At 37.1% G+C, this 17,559-nt stretch overlaps 1 protein-coding gene across 1 annotated transcript in view; it reads left to right on the forward strand.

Moving 5' to 3' along the window:
* The window catches only part of UBE2J1 (ubiquitin conjugating enzyme E2 J1), a 30,657-nt gene extending 13,592 nt beyond the window's left edge, over window positions 1–17,065 (forward strand). The window contains exons 4-8 of the mRNA XM_068984907.1: window positions 827–911; window positions 1,194–1,299; window positions 3,612–3,741; window positions 4,984–5,103; window positions 13,699–17,065. Of these exons, the coding sequence (XP_068841008.1) occupies window positions 827–911; window positions 1,194–1,299; window positions 3,612–3,741; window positions 4,984–5,103; window positions 13,699–13,977 (720 nt within the window). The 3' untranslated portion in view covers window positions 13,978–17,065. The remainder of the gene's footprint in view (window positions 1–826; window positions 912–1,193; window positions 1,300–3,611; window positions 3,742–4,983; window positions 5,104–13,698) is intronic.
* The last annotated feature ends 494 nt before the right edge of the window (window positions 17,066–17,559 follow it).

Here is a 17,559-nt window from a genome sequence, read left to right on the forward strand (position 1 = left end):
TCATTTCCTCTCTTTTGAAAAAATCTTCTCCAGCTTTCATTTGACAAATATTTATTAAACTCGTGCCATGTACCCTGTGTGTGTAGCAGAGAGTAAGTCAAAACTCTGCCTACTTGGAACTTGTATTCTAACTTCATGCCTCTTCTTCCTCTCCTTCTCCCAAGTATGGATATGCTACAAGTTCAGACTACAGCTGTTTTCTCTTGTTTCTATGAAATGGTTTCATTGATCACCTCTGTGAAGGTCAAGCGTCAGGAATGCATTATCTTCTTCTGCCGTCAGCACGTCTGCATTTCTGCCTGCCTGCTGGACACCATCAGTAGCTCTTCCAGCAAGACAAAACTGAAACCATTCTCATCTTTCACTTCTGTGTTCCTGTATGGAATTGCATCATCCTGCTGAGAGGCACTCCCACCTCAGAGCCTTCCTCCCCAGGGTCTAGTTAGGTGACACCCAGTCCTTAGATTTTATCCTAGCCTTTGTGTCTCTTCTCTTTGAGCTCCTTCCCAGAGCCTAGCACCATACTAGGCACAGAGGAGGCTATCAGGACGTCATTATATGTCAGTTACTGAGATGTCAGTTGTGGAACTCAGTTTCAAAATGTGCTATGACAGCTTCTAAAGACAGCTTTTATTTTTCATTCTGAATCTAACAAATATTTGTGGGGTATCTATAAGACGACAGAAATCTGTATCCCTTAGAGATCCCATCCTCTAAAAATTCTCTTTAAAAAATTATTTATATGTAAAATATATTTATGCTTATAAAGTATAAAACATTAAACACACACATACCTAATTTTTTAAATGCCTTATTTATTCCTAAGGCTAACGGACGATTTGAAGTAGGCAAGAAAATCTGTTTGAGCATCTCAGGACATCATCCTGAAACTTGGCAGCCTTCATGGAGCAGTGAGTATTTACAGTGAATACATGTCTTACAGAACTTGAGTCAATTAATAAATAATAAGATATAATACTCTCTCGAGATTGAAGCTGTTTGGGATAAATAATTTTATATTATTGAATAAATAATAAAAATGCTTTTCCCTATTGGGATTTTTGCATCATTTTAATACAGTCCCCTACTTATATCTTTTTAATGAAACCCTGAGCCTTTTCCTTTTTTCTTTTCAGAGTAGACCGAGTTCCTTTTGCAAAGCAACTTAGATTGATGTTTACTTTTTATTTCAGTAAGAACAGCTTTATTAGCCATCATTGGGTTTATGCCAACAAAAGGAGAGGGAGCCATAGGTTCTCTAGATTACACACCTGAGGAAAGAAGAGCCCTTGCCAAAAAGTAAGTTTTGCCTTTCCTTGTTTGTTAAGATGTGAATACCATTCTAGATAATGGCTGTTAGCAGATAAGCTCTGTCTCTTTGTGTAACCTACCTTGGCGCTACAGGATCTCGTCTTAATTATGCTGTCTTAGAAATTTAGTTGTATTAATTTCCCCAGGAGTGATCAGACTCTAAAGAATTTATTTCATGCTATCTAGCTTTAAAAAGTAGTTGGTAATACCAGCCTACAGTGCATGGTATCTTCTAGAAGACAGTACTGGTCATTTATCTCCACATGGGCAGTGTTACAGGTAGAAAAAAGCCAGAGTAATGATATGTATGTTGCTTTCCATGAAAATTTTAAAAGCCTCTTTGAAGGCAGGGAGGAAACCCACTTTATCATCTTTGTATCTGTAGCATCTGCCTCATAGCAAGTGCACAACAAGATCTGGAATAAAGCAAAGGAGATTTTCTTTATCGAATTGTAGTTTCCCAGCAGTTCTGCCTTCTAGTTTTTTTCAGGTACATTCTATCTGTATAACCCAGTAGATTCAGAGTAGCCTCTCCTTTGAGTAGTATGGAGACCAGTTCTTGAGTTTGACCATTGTCCTGTTCTGAACTTTGCTGCCTACCCCCCTTCAGATCTATTATGTTTAATTAAATGATAGTATATCTTACCCTAGCATGGCTTCCCTGGTGCCTCAGCGGTGAAGAATCTACCAGCTGTGCAGGAGACACGGGTTTGATCCCTGGGTTCTATCCCTCAGGAAGATTTGATAGACTCCCTGTTTTATCAGCAACTTTTCTTTTAAACAGTTATTCCCAAGTTCAGAATATACCTTGTAGCTACTATTCACAGACTATAGTATGTACTTTGAATACATAGCATTTGTTTTGATCTCCTTTGTTGACTTTCTAAATTGATACTTGTATCCAGCTCATTTCATGTACAAGGTTAAAAAAAAAAATAAGGCTTCTTTTGTTTAGACTTCTCACTGTATATAGTCTAGGTTCTTAGTCTGTGATATAGGCTTTCTAAAACATGATTTTGCATTCAATCATGGTAGCATACTGTCCTTATGGATAAACTAATGTATTAAAAATAAACTTTCTCCTTTAAACTTCATCTGACTTCTCAGTTAAAAAATGAACACATTTTGAGACGTTGCTGGTAGTCCCGTGGTTAAGATGCCACACTTCCACAGCAGGGGGTGAGGGTTCTTTCCCTGGCCAGGGAACTAAGATCCCACATGCTGCTCAGCACGACTGAAAAATAGAGGGGGGAGGAAAAAAAAGTGCACACACTTTAAGATAAATAATTTGGATACTACTGATTTTCAAAAGGATATGGACAGCAATGCTACTTCTGCTGAAACAAAAAATGTTCATCGGTAAGTACTAAATTAGTACAGCTTTTACAAGTGTTTTGTTTACATGAAATTATAAATAGTATGTTCTTTATAATGTGATAGTATGTTCTTCAAGATCTAAGAGTTTTATTATGTTGAACTAGAAGTATGACAAAATAGTTTTTGTAAAAGTTTAGTAATGTAACAGTGTATATTATACACATTTACTTCTAGTCATACAAAATAGAAAATGGAAGCACAGAAAATCAAATTAATATTAGGAAATAGTCTAGTTAAGACTTATTTTGAGCTTCTATTTGTTATAATGAATGATGAATTTCATTGTCTGGATTTTCCATGAATTGTCTTTTATCTTTCAAATTGTACTGCTGTTTAGATGAGTAGAGTTGTTGGGTTTTTCCCCTGGAAATATCTGTAAATAGTATTCAATTTTTTAAATTTTTTATTGGCCACACCAAAAGAATATGGGATGTTAGCTCCCCGACCAGGGATCAAGCCCATGCCTATGGCAGTGAAAGCACTGTCTTAACCACTGGACTGCCAGAGAATTCCCAATTTGAGCTTTATAATGGACTTTTTACACAGACTTAATATAGGCTTGTTGTGTGTGAACTTAAGGACAGTGTAGTTAAGCAATTTGTATGCTGTCTTAATAGATCTAAAACTTTTCTTATAAAGAGGTAGTATATTGGGAAAAAATGAAATCTAAACTCTGATTTTTTAAAAAAATTTCAGATAGTTAAAATTGAGGAATAATAGACATGGATTTAAAAAAAAAACAATTTAACTTGTGTGTTTGTTTGAACTATAATTATTGCCAAAATTGTCTAATTTACATGTAGGAATATGATATGGAGTTGTCCAGTGTTCTTTTAAATTTAATCACTCGGTATTTGAGTATTTTAGATAGATCAACTTTTGAGTATCTGATTTATATCCATCAAAAAATTACTTCCTACCAGATCACAAGATTTCTGTTGTGAGGGATGTGGCTTTGCCATGAAGGATATCCTGTTGCCTTTAAAATCTGGAAGCGATTCAAGCCAGGCTGACCAAGAAGCCAAGGAACTGGCTAGACAAATCAGTTTTAAGGTATTCTAAATTTGTAAATAAATTCTAACTATGAAACCCTTTTGTTGCCTAGCCAAATTTTAGATAGAAAGTAAAGCAGTATAGTTCCATTGTACTGAGATCTTTACAAATTATTTTCCTTATTACAAAACTAATATATTTTCAGAAGCAGCATTATAGCATAGTAATAGTTAAAAGCTTGGACTCTGGTATACTCTGCCAGGGGTCATATCTCAGCTTTGCTGCTTATAAGTAGTAGGACATGAGACATATTGCTCATATTGTACCTTTTTCTCATCTGTAAATAAATAATGGTACTTGTTTGATTTTTATAAGGATTGAGTTAATTCTCACTTTAGAACTGTCTGGTGCATAATAAATTTTAACTATTATTATAGAAACTATAGATAAGCAATAAGGGAAAAATAACAATTATGCATAATCCCATCCCCACGCAATAGCTGCTGTTAATATTCTGACGTATCTCTCATATCCTTTTGATCTGCGTATGTTTTGCACAAACATTTAATAACTTCTAGAATTTAATTAGCTCCATCAAAAAAGTCAGCCTGCATTAAGCAGCATGCTGCCTCCTCCCTTGTCTCACCTTTCTACATCCTGTATATCCTTCCATGTCCAGATCTTGGGAGAAACTTTTCCTTCTGTTTTATTGTGGTGCCTGAAAGAGGAGGTGCTTAATAAATGTTGTTTATTTTCTTCCTTCTGAGGATTCCTGTTGTACTTAACATTACTTCTCTGAAAATCTTAGGGCCAAATGTCTCTTGTACATCAGAATTTCAGGTATAAAATATTAAACTTGCACTAACATGCACAGTGAGATCTGGGGCAGCTCCTGATAATCAAATCTATTAATATCTCATCAGCAAACCTGGGAATATTTACACTAATGTGAAAATACATACACTGTTAACAACCTCACATGTCAGATTATGCCTAAAAATTACAAAAAACTTTAGTTTTTAGAGTTTTTTGGAGTGGACCGTGAACCATGAGTATTAGTTTTGTCCTTCACCAAGTAACAGCTCCTTGAGAACAGGTATCATCTATTCCTCCTCCTAAATTACCGGCACAGTGTTGGACACCATGAGTGTTCAGAGCTTACCTGATGGATAATTGATATTTAAGTAGTAATTAAAATAAATAATTAAAAATAAATCCAAGAGAGAATTTAGTAGGTTGTGGGTTATTCTGTGCATCTCCTCTTGTGACACTGCTCTTGGATGTATCTTTTTTTTTTAATAGGCAGAAGTTAATTCATCTGGAAAGACTATTGCTGAGTCGGACTTAAACCACTCTTTTTCACTAAATGATTTACAGGATGATATACCTGCAACATTCCAGGGTGCTACAGCAAGTACATCGGTATGGCTCTTATCTTTTACATCTGTATCTGTATCATCATAATTATTTGCAGTAGGAAGAGGAGTCTCTAGATGAACTATCTGAATGTTTTGGTCCTCCTAACAGATCCGAGACAAGCTGTCCCTCTAATGAATCATAGTATCTTAAACAAGTTATTCATATTTTCTGAGTCTTCTTTTTTGTTAAATGGAGCTGGACTAAAACAATTTTAGGTTTGTAAATAGGACTTTTCTTCTATTGATACGACTTTTCTGAAAAGTTAGTTTCAGTATAGTGCTAGACTCTGAATTAAATTAAATATACATACATTAGCCACTTTCTCAATAGGTGCTCTGTCTTTGGCAGGTTTCTTAAGCTGCATTAAGGCACTGACTCAAAGGCCTGGAGTCAGAGATTTGCCTTAGACTGTCTCTGTCCAGTAGAATAGCCACTAGCCACATGTGGCTCTCTGAATTTATATTTACCTTATTGAAACTCAGAGGGTAAAGAGTCTGCCTGCAGTACAGGAGACACAAGAGACTCTGGTTTGATCCCTGGGTTGAGAAGATCCCCTGGAGGAGGAAATGGCAACCCACTCCAGTATTCTTGCCTGGAGAATTCCATGGACAGAGGAGCTTGGCGGGCTACAGTCCAAAGAGTTGCAAAGAGCCAGACACAACTGAGCAACTAAGCATGCATGCGTATGCTTTTTTGGGATCACTTCCCAAATAAACTTCTTGTTCTTATTCAGAATTAAGCTAAATTAAAAATTCAGTTCCTTAGTCACACTGGCCACAATTCAAGCATTCAAAAGCCCCAAGTGGCCAGTGGCTACCGTTTTGGACAGCATAGATATAGAACATTATTGTCATCTCAGAAAATATTCTGTTGGACAGTGCTGCCTTGCACATAGTAAGTGTCTAATAAGTAATCACTGAAGGAAAGATTCCATGGGTGCTGTGCATCTTATTAGTTGTGCCCTGACCTATTGTCTAAACATTAGTGGGTCTTGGTCATTGGAGAGACCAGTTAAGAAAATGTGACTGGATTGTTGCTAAATAATTAGGATTGTAGGGAAAAAACATTGACTTTCCTTTCTGTATATGAGATGAACTGTCTTTTTGGTAACAGGTTGTTTGGTTGAGTAGACACATCTTTCCCCCCTTCCCCAGTTTAGAGAGGATGTTAAAGGGTCAGAGAAATTGAAATAGAAGCTGGGCAAATACAGATTTGCCCAGGCAAATATAAAGTGGGACTGAGCGGTCCTCTCCCATTCAAGAGACTGAGATGGGTAGGAAAAAGTAGGTTGGAGAAAGCAGGAGAGAGGGTGCTGTAAAGTAAATTCTTGGAGGGGACTGGAAAAGGAGGTATAAGAAAAAAGTGTGTAAGAGAGTAATTGTTTTTATGTGTTGCCCATGTAATTATATGTTATAGAGGGATATAGTGAATTAATTTTAGTCAATATATGTTTTAGCTTGAAATATTTTAAAAAATATTCAGATTACTTTTCACCTTTAGAATTCTAATTGTTTTCTATGTCATAAATAGTTTTTTTAAAAAATAGAACCATCCTACTGCAGAGAGGACAGTAGTCACCTATAAAGACAGTCTGCTAATACTTTGTGATGTATTTAAATATGTCTTTAGTCTGTTTTAAATCTGTGTCAAGTCCACTGTTGCATATTCCAGTTATCCTTATTCCAGTTGTAATTTATTTTACAATTATTTATTGTCTATTTCACTTCCCAGAATGTACGTTCCTTGAGGATCAGGCCTCTGCACTGCACTGTATCCCTAGTGCCTGGCATAGTGCCTTGTATATAGTAGGTCGTATTTGTTGGTTTTGAATAAATGAATCTGAGGATTGGCACTTTAAAAATATACTAGTAATACAGGTAAAGAAATGACAAAGTTTAGTAAATTAGATCACACAAACAATACTTTTGTTATTACAGTAGTCTATTTTGATTTCTTCCTTATTTTTTCTTCTGGTTTTATTGCAATATAATTGACATATAGCACTGTATAAATTTACAGGTGTACAGCATAATGATCTGACTTGCATATATCATGAAATGATTACCACAATAAATTTAGCAAATATCTAGTAGCTCATAGATACAAAATGAATGGAAAAAGAAAAAATTTTTTCCATTGTGATGAAAACTCTTAGGATTTACTCTCAACAGCTTTCATATGTAACAGCAGTGTTAATTGCATCAATCATACTGTACTTTGCATCCTTAGGACTTATTTATCGTATAACTGGAAGTTTGTACCTTTTGACTACCTTCATCTGTTTCTCCTACCCCTCTGGTAACCACAAATCTGATCTCTTTTTCTCTGAGTTTGTTTTTGAAGTTTAATCTACCTATAATACTATGTTAGTTCTGTGCACAACGTAGTGATTTGGTATTTCTATACATTACAAAGTGATCACCACCCATTTTGATTTTAAAGTACCTAACACAGAACTCTTCTTCACAGGTATAGGTAGGTAATTTGTACCAATTCTGGTTAAAACAATAAATTGCCTATAGTTACAAGTTTAACTCTTAATTATATTTACATACAGATTATCTCAGAGTGTGATTATATAATTTGATCACTAGGGAGGTAACTGAAACCTGGTTTTGGCTGAGGGTGGCTGCTTTGCATGCTAGTGTAATGTGAATTCACTGAGATGTTATACATCAAATCCCAGATAAGCTACGTTTTTTTATCTTTGAGGGGGCGAGAGATTGCCCACAGTCTAAATGCAGCAGATAACATCAGGCCATCTGTTGCTTTTTGATGCAGATTATTTAGCTGTGTAGAAATGGGAACAATACTGATGGTCGGCTTATGTTCTTCCAGTCTATCAGATTTTTTCTTCTTCGCGAGATTGAGGTTCTGAATAAGCCATTCCACTTTGTATTAAGAAGCAAACACAATACTCCCTTGTAGATGCTAAACTATAGAAAATTTTATATGTATTACAAGGAACTTATGTGTGATTGTGACATATATATTTAAATGTAATTTAATTGGATACAAACATCACATATTTTTATGTTCCCAGAAATGATCACTTCATCTTAATGAAGGAAATAGAAATGATTAGCACTTAAGTATACATTCTGTGATATGTGTTTGAACAAGTTTAGGCAAACAGCAACGATTTAAATGTTGTGCCACCAAACCTATGGTGTTTTGAAAATGGCCAAGTCCAGCTTGATTCTGCATCTGCAGTTCAGTAAGAACCACCAAAACTGAAGCCGGTTAGTCCTTCCAATCTAGAGTCCTCTAGGTCTACAACATTGAAGTCATACAGTTTTACCGGGATGTGATTGTTTAAAATAGGGAGAATTTCATAATATCACAGCACTAAGTTTTAGTCAGTAATGTATCATCCAAAAGGAATCTGAAATTTAGGAACCTGTTTAAAGAAGTGTACCTACATAAATATTTCCATGAAGTACACATACTAAAATGTCATCTGAAGTCATGGTTTGAGGGATTGTTGTTCTAAATATGTTAATCATACTAATAAAATTGTGAGAATTAGTCCTAAATAAAGTCATGACTTTTCTTTTGTTAACCTCAATCTGGAGTCTTCAAAGGGATGTATCGATAGTAATATTAGTAATGCCTAACATTTAATAAGCAATTGTGTATCCTGCACGCTTTATATCATTATTCTGTTGAATCTTTACAACTACTGAACTGGATATTACTCTTGTACAAGAGAGGGAGCTGAGTCTTCAGTTCAATAACTTGTTTAGGGTCGCACATCCATGAAGTGCTGAAGCCAACCTAGTGATGATAAGACTACCTGTTTTAGTCCTGGTCAGGCTTGTGTTCACCACTCAAACTACTGGAAAAAAACAACACCTGTAAATAAAAGCTTTAAGATGAGTCAATCTCTTATGCTAGTTTCTGGATTGATTCTACCACCTTCCTTTTTATTTTTAAGAACCCATTTCCCTATAAGCCTTGAGTACTTTTGCTCTATCAGACACCTTTGTCTTCTTGGCTGAACAGTTGGAAGAATGGGAGGTTTCAAGTGCAATGGTGCTCTTGTCTTGGTTACTATCACTCAGTTCACCGCCGTTAGTATTAAATCGCTACATGACAGTGTGACAGTGTAAGACCTCATAAAATGTGGTCTTCATGTGCCTGCTCCTTCAATGAGCACCTTTCTCCTGAGCCCTAGAGTAGGAGAGTCCAAGTTCTGCCTCTGTGTTATGGGTCACTACGTTTGAGTGTTTCCAAAGGATAGTTTTAAGAAACTCAGATTTTTACATCTTTTAATCTTGGGGTGATGTTGGAATTAGTGTAACGTCTTCCGTAGATAACTAAGATCAGCAGTTTTCTCCCTGTTGTTTATAGCTGTTGTCAGGACAAAGCTCATTCTATTACCAATTTTTTAAAAAAGTATTTGCATTATATTTTTAGATTCTTTTTTCTTCTAAATACTGAAATTTTCTATAATGAAAAGTATTTAAAGTCTTTTGTATTTACTCAATTTAAAAAGTTATTCTGAATAAAACATGCATTCTTCAGTTCAGTTCAGTTCAGTCACTCAGTCGTGTCCGACTCTTTGCATCAACCCCATGAATCACAGCACGCCAGGCCTCCCTGTCCATCACCAACTCCCGGAGTTCACTCAGACTCACATCCATCGAGTCAGTGATGCCATCCAGCCATCTCATCCTCTGTCATCCCCTTCTCCTCCTGCCCCCAATCCTTCCCAGCATCAGAGTCTTTTCCAATGAGTCAAACTTTGCATGAGGTGGCCAAAGTACTAGAGTTTCAGCTTTAGTATCATTCCTTCCAAAGAAATCCCAGGGCTGATCTCCTTCAGAATGGACTGGTTAGATCTCCTTGCAGTCCAAGGGACTCTCAAGAGTCTTCTCCAACACCACAGTTCAAAAGCATCAATTAAAAAGCTTTCTTTATAGTCCAGCTCTCACATCCATACATGACCACAGGAAAGAACCATAGCCTTGACTAGACGGACCTTAGTCGGCAAAATAATGTCTCTGCTTTTGAATATACTATCAAGGTTGGTCATAACTTTCCTTCCAAGGAGTAAGCATCTTTTAATTTCATGGCTGCAGTCACCATCTGCAGTGATTTTGGGGCCCCCCAAAATAAAGTCTGACACTGTTTCCACTGTTTCCCCATCTATTTCCCTTGAAGTGATGGGACCGGATACCATGATCTTCATTTTCTGAATGTTGAGCTTTAAGCCAACTTTTTCACTCTCCTCTTTCACTTTCATCAAGAGGCTTTTTAGTTCCTCTTCACTTTCTGCCGTAAGGGTGATGTCATCTGCATATCTGAGGTTATTGATATTTCTCCCAGCAATCTTGATTCCAGCTTGTGTTTCTTCCAGTCCAGCGTTTCTCATGATGTACTCTGCATAGAAGTTAAATAAGCAGGATGACAATATACAGCTTTGATGTACTCCTTTTCCTATTTGGAACCAGTCTGTTCCATGTCCAGTTCTAACTGCTGCTTCCTGACCTGCATACAGATTTCTCAAGAGGCAGGTCAGATGGTCTGGTGTTCCCATCTCTTTCAGAATTTTCCACAGTTTATTGTGACCCACACAGTCAAAGGCTTTGGCATAGTCAATAAAGCAGAAATAGATGTTTTTCTGGAACTCTCTTGCTTTTTCCATGATCCAGCGGATGTTGGCAATTTGATCTCTGGTTCTTCTGCCTTTTCTAAAACCAGCTTGAACATCTGGAAGTTCATAGTTCACATATTGCTGAAGCCTGGCTTGGAGAATTTTGAGCATTACTTTGCTAGCGTGTGAGATGAGTGCAATTGTGCGGTAGTTTGGGCCTTCTTTGGCATTGCCTTTCTTTGGGATTGGAATGAAAACTGACCTTTTCCAGTCCTGTGGCCACTGCTGAGTTTTCCAAATTTGCTGGCATATTGAGTGCAGCACTTTCACAGCATCATCTTTCAGAATTTGAAACAGCTCAACTGGAATTCCATCACCTCCACTAGCTTTGTTCGTAGTGATGCTTTCCAAGGCCCACTTGACTTCACATTCCAGGATGTCTGGCTCTAGATTAGTGATCACACCATCGTGATTATCTGGGTCGTGAAGATCTTTTTTGTACAGTTCTTCCGTGTATTCTTGCCACCTCTTCTTAATATCTTCTGCTTCTGTTAGGTCCAGACCATTTCTGTCCTTTATCGAGCCCATCTTTGCATGAAATGTTCCCTTGGTATCTCTAATTTTCTTGAAGAGATCTCTAGTCTTTCCCATTCTGTTCTTTTCCTCTATTTTTTTGCATTAATCGCTGAAGAAGGCTTTCTTATCTCTTGTTGCTATTCTCTGGAACTCTGCATTCAGAAGCTTGTATCTTTCCTTTTCTCCTTTGCTTTTCGCTTCCCTTCTTTTCATAGCTACTTGTAAGGCCTCCCCAGACAGCCATTTTGCTTTTTTGCATTTCTTTTCCATGGGAATGGTCTTGATCCCTGTCTCCTGTACAATGTCACGAACCTCATTCCATAGTTCCTCAGGCACTCTATCTATCAGATCTAGGCCCTTAAATCTATTTCTCACTTCCACTGTATAATCATAAGGGATTTGATTGAGGTCATACCTGAATGGTCTAGTGGTTTTCCCGACTTTCTTTAATTTCAGTCTGAATTTGGTAATAAGGAGTTCATGATCTGAGCCACAGTCAGCTCCTGGTCTTGCTTTTGTTGAGTGTATAGAGCTTCTCCATCTTTGGCTGCAAAGAATATAATCAATCTGATTTTGGTGTTGACCATCTGGTGATGTCCATGTGTAGAGTCTTCTCTTGTGTTGTTTGAAGAGGGTGTTTGCTATGACCAGTGCATTTTCTTGGCAAAAGTCTATTAGTCTTTGCCCTGCTTCATTCTGTACTCCACGGCCAAATTTGCCTGTTACTCCAGGTGTTTCTTGACTTCCTACTTTTGCATTCCAGTCCCCTATAATGAAAAGGACATCTTTTTTGGGTGTTCTAAAAGTTCTTGTAGGTCTTCATAAAACCATTCAACTTCAGCTTCTTCAGCGTTACCGGTTGGGGCATAGACTTGGATAACTGTGATATTGAATGGTTTGCCTTGGAGACGAACAGAGATCATTCTGTCGTTTTTGAGACTGCATCCAAGTACTGCATTTCAGACTCTTTTGTTGACCATGATGGCTACTCCATTTCTTCTGAGGGATTCTTGCCCACAGTAGCAGATATAATGGTCATCTGAGTTAAATTCACCCATTCCAGTCTATTTTAGTTCGCCGATTCCTAGAATGTCGACGTTCACTCTTGCCATCTCTTGTTTGTTTTAAAAAGTTATTCTGAATAAAACATGCATTCTTACTTACCTGAAAGAATGTGTGTTGGCTCTGTTATAATCAGTATGAAGTTTTCAATACAACAGAGACTTTTGTTATTAGAGGTAGAATTAAGGTATCTATATAAGCAAAATGAAATTCATATTTTGTAGAGTTTTCTTGTCTGTGTGTGTGTGTGTGTGTGTGTGTGTGTGTGTTAGGTGCTTAGTCGTGTCCGACTTTTTACAACCCCATAGACTAGCCCACCAGGCCCTCCGTCCACGGGATTCTCTAGGCAAGAACACTGGACTGGGTTGCCATTTCCTTCTCCAAAAGGAACTATAGAAAGAAAGTGAAGTCGCTCAATCGTGTCTGACTCTTTGTGACCCCATGGACTGTAGCCTACCAGGCTTCTCTGTCTATGGAATTTTCCAGGCAAGAGTGCTGGCGTGGGTTGCCATTTCCTTCTCCATTCTTGTCTATGAACCACATTTATGACTTTGAATCACTTGTTACCACATGGTGTTTTTGCTTTGACCAAGCATTCATGAAAGGTTAGAAAGCAGTTGACATCCAGGGCTTTTTAGGGGGCACCTCGTGTGCCAAAGTAGAGGATACACTTGAGTCTCCCATACCTACCCCCACATTTTTCTCAGCACATACCCAGGGTATTCTTGACAATAGCCCATGCTTTATACTCATAAAGTAACACAGTTCAAACACACAATAAAGAGTTCTGGACTTGTGCTCAGTTCAGTTGATGGGGATTGTGAGAAAGGATTAACCTGTTTTGAAAACCATGTCTAACTTTTATAACAATACTACTATGTAGAACATATGGTTTGAAATTATTTCCTATGTTCTGTGATTATTGATGTAGTAGGATAACACTGGAGGAAGAACACTATTGAGAGTTGTCCTTTTTTGCCATTTAGAATATGGTAAATCTTTATGTAGAAAGTGGGAATCAGATTGCTTCTCTCCTTGACTCCTGAAAGAAGGTAAGTGTTCAGATGATAGCAGATACTGCTGGAGTTGCAGCTGGAGGAGAGTACAAAGCCGTCTGTGGAGAATATGGATAAACTCTGTCCTTGTCTTATTTGTTGCTGGTAAATTCCTTCTCCACCTGCGAGCACTCAGAATAAGTTGTGTTGCTGGCTTATTCAGAAGGGTGAGTTACTCATCTCAGCATTCAGAGAATTCTTGGTAGTTTTGCCTTACTGCTCTGCAGTGTCATGTACTATTGAATAGCCTGTATGTATACAAGTTTTCTTTGCCAGTTTCAAACTGAATTTCTTAAAATTTCGTAGTATGGAACCCAGAACCCCTCAGCAGCATCCCTTCAACAGCCTGCCCAACCTGTAGCTAAGAGTACCTCCATGAGCCCTCGACAGCGCCGGGCCCAGCAGCAGAGTCAGAGAAGGTCGTCTACTTCACCGGATGTCACCCAGGGCCAGCAGCCAAGAGACAACCACACCGATCATGGCGGGTCTGCTGTCTTGATTGTCATCTTGACTTTGGCATTGGCAGCTCTTATATTCCGACGAATATATCTGGCCAATGAGTACATATTTGACTTTGAGTTATAATATTGTTTTGTGTCTTAAGAGCTGTGACTCAGCTGCTTCATTAAACATTCTGCATCGGGTATAATCTAAGAATTGTTTACAAAATAATTATTTTATATTTACCCTTCATTCCTTTTTTGATCCTTATAAATTCAGTATAAATATATCTAGACATTCAGTGTCCTGCTTAGTTTAAGGGACTGGAAGTCAAAGTCCCTTGTCTCTCTGTCCAACCTGCTCTACAGGGAAATAACTTATTTGTTGTTTTTCACGCCTCAGCTTTTCTTTATGTAAATTTGTGATACTTTTCTGTATAGGCCTTTGAAATTTTTGGATAAAAGATGGTATTTTAAGTTCCAGTGAGTATTACTAGTTACTTAGTACCATTTATTGAGTACTCTGTTTCTACTTATTTAGAATGATATAGGGATAAGAGTTGAAAAGGGAAAATAAAACCCCTCAAATAGCTTGCTTAAAACGTATTCATGTGAGAGATACTGGGATTGCCCATTCTGTGACTGACTCTATGTCCTAAACATTCTTTGGTGAAAGTAACTATTTTGGTCAAACATTTCTGAGGAAATGAGATTACATCATTATTACTGGATGTTATTTGAGGAGGATATAATGCTCTGTAACCACTTTGATATGCTATTATCCCCTTCTCTCCAGTTCACACACAAGATTTTTTTAAAAAAGAAGGAAAACAATCCTCCATAGATCTTTGATTTAAGGAAGAAAGGGTCCAAGCCAGGAAATGGCTTGATTTTCTTCCAAAAGTTAAATGGGAGGGTCTTAAGATTTGAATGTTTGCTCTCCTTGGACTTGTATGTCTTTTGAGTTGTATTATATGCCTAGCTTTATAATCACTATACATTTAATTATTTTAGGAATATGCATAATATTGAACTATTTCACGTACCATTTTAATAGAAAAGCTCAGGGCCCATGTGACAGTGATAGAAATTAGAAAAACCTCTACTTAGAATCGCCCACCTAATCAAAGCCCAAGAGATCATTTTCAGTGCAAAAATCAATATATAACTTAGTGCTGGCTAGCTCCACAGACTCTGGTAGATAATTTAAACTATCATCGTAAATAATGCCTGGTGAGAACATATAATCACAGGAAAACATTGCTTTCAGCATGTTCAGTAGCAGCCTTGAGGGCACTCTTGAGAGTATTGCTAATGAAGATTTAATTTTTAAATACAGGCAGTCCCCAACTTTCAAATAGGTTATGCTCAAAAAGTGCATTTGTAAGTTAATTTTTTTTTTTTACAACTCAGTGTTGCAAACTGTGTTTAGGTTTTAGGCAAGACGACAAAAGTTAGTCCATAATGTATCTTGAGTACTTTGGAGAGTGGTATTTATAAAGTCCTTATGTGGTTTATTATGGGCAATATAGAAACAATTTATAAAATGATTTTAAAGGCCAATTTAATTTTTACTCCTTCTCTCATAAGGCTTTGGTTCTATGAACTGTTAGACACAATTTGTTTTCATTTGATAGCCCAGTTTATGTCTGTATCTAAATTAAGAACATATTGTATACTATGATATAATGCACAGTTTTCTTAAATTTTAATAAATTAGCATTTTTAAGGTTTTTACAGATTGTTACTGTTCTGTCTACAGCTGAAGTTGGTAAAGTCTAAAAAGCCTAAGGACTTTATGAAGACCTCCTATGTCAGAAAAATTATAGGTTAGTATCTTAACAACTTTATTGCCCTGAGAAAATATGTTCTGAAGTCTTGGTTTGGAATGTAAGATATTAGGGATGTTGGTTCAGTGGTCTCCTAGCAAGAGGTCACTGACTCACCTGGGCAGCACCAGGTCATCTTATCACCTAAGAAGAACATCCCCATGTCTCAGCCTATGCTGAGATACATTGTGTGCTAGGAACAATCTCCCCTGCTTTCCCTCTGAGCCAGCCTCAATCCGTGTGATATTGTTGCATGTTTTCATGGGGTGTATGTATACTTAAAACTGATTAAGAAGAAGGTACATCATACAGTTCCTCCTCTACCTGAGTTGGCCTCTCATCCCTCACTCATCAGCTGCCAGGCCAGCTTTTCTTTTGTTTTTTTTTTTCTTTTTTAGCGCCTGATACACATATCTGAAAGTGGCATATCTTTTGCTTCTTCCCTTTCAGCTCACATTGCTACTTAAAAATCCTTAAGTTGTTGATCTGACCCCCGTCGTAGAGTTAAAGAACAAAATTGGTCTTTGGAGCCATTCTTAACACCCCGATAAAGGGCCTCTTCAGAAAACCATTATTTTTAAAGCCCCACTGTAATCCCTTATTTATAGCATAAGGCCAGGGAAAAAACGTGTGATCTGGTAGATAAATGCTTAGGACTCCTTTCCCAAATCCTAAGATTTAGGTAACTCATGACTTTTTTTTGACCAACACAGCACATACAAGGGTAGTTAAAATAGCATGCATGCTTGAAAAAAATGTCTGTTTTGCCTGTAACTGTTTAAACCAATGAAACCTTTTAAATTTTATGTATTGTGGGCTTTTATGTAGCACTTTACATTTTCATGCTGCTTATAGTTTAATTCTACTGAAATAAATAAATTTCATCAAAATTCTCAGCTACTTTTTAAAAAACAAAATCTTTTAAAATTGTGTATTATTTTGACTATGAAAACACAAAGTTTCCTATTTCAGGAGAATAAGAAATCTTTTTATTATTTTCTGGCTATGAATAAACTTCCTGGTACCTGAGTCCTCCCATTTTTATAGAGCAGAATCAAGAAACAAGCAAACCTCACACAATTGGGCTTAGTTGTGCAGAAATATAGGCTGAAGTACTATATTGTTTTATTACTTAACAAAGAAGTATATGAAAGGTGAAGGTGTTTAGTGAACCTAACTTTAAACAAATAATGTGTACATAAATGTGTACTTTGGGAATCTCCTGGCAGTCCAATGGTCAGGACTGTGTGCTTTCACTGCTGAGGGCCCAGGTTCAATCCTTAGTCGAGGAACTCAGATCCCAGAAGCTGTGCGGCTCACTGAAAAAAAGAAAAAAAAAGAAGTGTATTCTTAAAGCCTTTGTGGGAGGCTCTAATTGCTCCAGAGCTGTTTGAAACACCTCTTTAAATGCCTCAGAACTAGTTTGAGTTGCTGAATAAAACCAGTGACTATTTGTACCTGATTTTGAATTCTTTGTGTCATTTGGTGTTTTGTCCATTCTACCTCCTTAAATGTTCTCTTGCCTTTTTCCACTTTTCATGCTCACTGCCACTACCCTAATGAGCCATATCGTCTCAACTAGCACAGTAATCTCTTAGGTTTCTGTTCTTTTTGATTAATTTTTATTGGAATATAGTTGATTTACAATGTGTACTACTTTCTGCTGTACAGCAAGGTGAATCAGTTGTACATATACATATATGCACTCTTTTAGATTTGTTTCCCATGTAAGTTATTACAGAGTATTGTGTAGAGTTCCCTGTGCTATATACTAGGTTCTTAATATCTATTTTATATATATTAATAGTAATACAAGTCTCTATTCTTGCTGCACACTGCAGCTGGAAACTTCTCTAATGCTCTACTTGGACTTGTATGTCTTTTCAGTTGTGTTAATG

This window comes from Capricornis sumatraensis, chromosome 13 (genome assembly GCF_032405125.1).
Source record: "Capricornis sumatraensis isolate serow.1 chromosome 13, serow.2, whole genome shotgun sequence".
In the NCBI taxonomy this organism is placed as follows: Eukaryota; Metazoa; Chordata; class Mammalia; order Artiodactyla; family Bovidae; genus Capricornis; species Capricornis sumatraensis.